Here is a 3,413-nt window from a genome sequence, read left to right as displayed (position 1 = left end):
CACTAAGCTGCGAGGCGGCTCTGCCCCAGTGTGGGGATGTAATGCTAATAAGAAGAAGAACAAATCAAGCAACCAATCAATCGAGCAACCAATTAACCAATCAACTTTATAAGTAAAGAATGAAGTTACCAACTAAACAATCGAGCAACCAATCATTCAAGCCCACTTCCAATCAATCAAGCAAACAATTAACCAATCAAGCAACTAATCAATCTACCAACCCCCCAACTAAGCAATCAACAAATCAATCAAGTAACAAACCAAACAAGCAATTATCATTTAAGCAAGATACCAGTGAACTAATCAACCAATAAACCAATCAAGCAACCAACCATTCAAGCAAGTTACCAATCAAGCAACCAATCAATAAAGTAACCAATTATCCAATCAAGCAACTAATTAACCAGCAAATCAACCAAACAACAAACGAATCAAGTAACCAACTAATCAATCAAACAAACAATCATTCTAACCCACTTCCAATTAATCATGCAACCATTAACCAATCTACCAATCAACCAATCAACCATTCAAGCAAGCTACCAATCAACTTCCAACCAATCAAGCAATTAAACATTTAACCAACTAACAAATCAACTAATCAATCAATCAACCAACCAACTAATCAACCAATCAAGCAACCAAAAAACAAATAATCAACTAACCATCAGACCAAAAAATCAAGCAACCAATAAATCAACTATTTAAGCAAGCTACCAATTAACTAACCAACCAATAAAACAATTAGGCATTCAAGCGAGCTACCAACCAACCATTCAACCAACTAACAAATCAACCAACCAACCACCCAATTATTCAACCATTCAAGCAAGCTACCAATCAACCAACCAACCATTCAAACAACCTACCAATCCACCAGTCTGTCAACCAACCAATGAAACAACAAACTAATCAAACAACATACTAATCAATCAAGTAACCCAATCAACTTTTCAAGCAACCAACATAAAAACCATTCAAGCAACCAACAAAACAATCAATCAACTATTCAAGCAAGCTACCAATAAACTAAATTAGGCAACCATCCTATTAAACAACCATCCTATCAAGCATCTTACGAATCAACCAAGCAACCAATCATTCAACCATTCAAGCAAGCTACCAATCAATTAAAAATTAATCAAGCAACCAATTAACCTATCAAGCAACTAACCAACCAATTAGGCAACCAACCAATCAAACAACTAACCAATCAAGCAACTAACCAACCAATTAGGCAACCAACCAATCAAACAACTAACCAATCAAGCAAAAAATCATTCAAGACCACTTCCAATCAATCAAGCAACCATTAACCAATCAAGCAACTAACGAATCAAACAAGCTATCAATCAACCAACTAACTTATCAAGCAAATAATCATTTCACCAACTAACAAATCAATCAATCAACCAACCAATTAACCAATCAACCATTCAAGCAACCAACAAAACAACTAATCAACTAACAAGCCGACCAACCAAATAACCCACCAATTAAGCAACCAATTAATCAAGCAGCCAACCCATTAATTAACTAACAAATCAAGCAACCAACCAGTCAACCAATCAAGGAACTCACCATTCTACCATTCAAGCAAGCTACGATCAATCAAGCAACCAACCAACTAATAAAGCAATCAAGCAACTTAGTAACCAATTAGGCAACAAACCAATCAATTAATTTATCGAGCTGAGTCGATTGATGTTTTATGTGGATTTCCGGATATCCTATTAAAAGTTCATTTTTAAGTGATCCTAAAAGATATGTATTCGTAATAATTAAGGGCCCTCCTTAGTCAAAAGTGCAGTAAGACTCGCGGCTACAAAGCAAGACCATGCTGAGGGTGGCTGGGTTCGACTTCCGGTGCCGGTCCAAATATTTTATATTGTACGGGAAAACTTTCACAAATATGACCTGAACCTCCAAGCGGTCACTCCGCCGACAAAAGGGATTACGATTATCGTCGCCTTCTATCAGATTTGTGTGTTTTTCTACCGAATTTGATTTGTAAAACATCTTCGTTAATAATTGTATACTTTTTCCGCCTCTTGGTTGATTATGATGTTGTTATGATGAATGAGTGTTCCATTCTTACCCATAAAAAAAAGAGAATGACACAATTCCGCAAAAGTAAAGATTCTCAACAAATCGGAGATCCACTTTTGCGTACAATCCACCTACACCATACACACAGCCGCTTCCGCTGTCGTTGCTGGTGGGGGCAGGGTTCTCCGCCGATTGGTGTTCGTGATACTCCTGGAAGCAGGGCGCAATGCACAAGTTCGTCTGGCACTCGGGACAGTGGTACTTGGTTTTCCGTCGCAGTATCCTCCTTGTGTTCCAGCAGAAATTGCAACCCAGCGCGGGACCCTCCCGTACCACCGGACAGTGGCTAGACCGTTGGCTGTCCAGGCCGGGTATTTCCTTCGATCGGCTGCTCATCTGTATGATCTGTATGAGAAGATAGATCAATTCACTGTAAATATTGGCATTTAAGTACAAAACAAAGGTAAATTTTGATTCAGGAAATGTTAACACTTACCAAAGGAGATGAAGCAGACCGCGACAATTCGTCGCCTTTTATGCGAATTGAACTCAGGTCGGCAAGTAGCACTGCGGCGGTGGAGCTGGTGGCGCTGGTCGTGGTGATCGTTGTGATAGGAGCACTAGCACCGCCGGTGCGTGTACCGGCAACCTCACTTCCCGATAAATGGTGCTGGTGCTGCTGTTGGAGCGGTTCCATATCGGAAACGAGAACAACCGTTGGACTCGATGTGCGATCGGTTTTCAGATGAAAACAAAAATGAAAATGACAACTGTTGTCATTTTCATTTTTGTTTTCATGGTTCGAATTGAGGGGCTTCTCAATGGTCGAGTGATTGTAATAATTGTAATCCGTCACTCCCCAGGGGTATATAGTGGTGCCCGGAAAAATGGCCACCCCTCCGTCTATGTATTCGTCAATGATTGTAGTCTAGTAGCTAAATTTGGTGATGGACGATTGCTATTATTTTTGTTTTCACTTTTTGTTTACTCTTGACATTTCATGCATGTTGTCAGTTGTCAAATTAAAACTATTGTAAAGAAGGGTGCCCAGAAGTGCCGGAAGTGTGCCGAAAAGTGCCGCCGGCACATTGTGTCGAGTGGTTTACCCCTTGGTATACCCATTAATGAGTAAACGATTTTTACTATAGATAGTGGAATATATAGATGAGCGAAGATAAATCCTCTGTCTCCAAACGAACTGTCAAACGTGTCTCCAAACGAGCATGACGTCACGATGTCAATGCAAATGTTAAGGGCTGTGACGTCATATGCGCATGTGCACGGTCAAAAAAATCGACTCAGCCATGCTTTCGCTCATCTATAGATTCTACTATCTATAATTTTTACCAGGTATACTTTCAGCT

General features: G+C 39.9%; 1 protein-coding gene across 2 annotated transcripts; it reads right to left on the bottom strand.

Annotated features, from left to right (window-relative positions):
• Window positions 1-1,825: 1,825 nt before the first annotated feature.
• On the bottom strand, window positions 1,826-2,811 carry LOC134203791 (uncharacterized). Of its 2 annotated transcripts, none has more exons than XM_062678640.1 (2): window positions 2,546-2,811; window positions 1,826-2,454 (listed from the first exon to the last, which is right to left on the bottom strand). In XM_062678640.1, exons 1-2 carry the CDS (start codon window positions 2,744-2,746, stop codon window positions 2,095-2,097), a joined length of 561 nt encoding a protein of 186 aa, XP_062534624.1. In that variant the 5' UTR covers window positions 2,747-2,811; the 3' UTR covers window positions 1,826-2,094. The 2 variants fall into 2 exon arrangements, with proteins under 2 accessions (XP_062534624.1, XP_062534625.1); XM_062678641.1 differs by having other exon boundaries at window positions 1,826-2,445.
• Between the last annotated feature and the right edge of the window lie 602 nt (window positions 2,812-3,413).

Source organism: Armigeres subalbatus, unplaced genomic scaffold (genome assembly GCF_024139115.2).
Source record: "Armigeres subalbatus isolate Guangzhou_Male unplaced genomic scaffold, GZ_Asu_2 Contig230, whole genome shotgun sequence".
NCBI classification, from domain to species: Eukaryota; Metazoa; Arthropoda; class Insecta; order Diptera; family Culicidae; genus Armigeres; species Armigeres subalbatus.
Note: the sequence above shows the minus strand (reverse complement) of the source record. Positions and strands in the feature narration are given on the sequence as shown.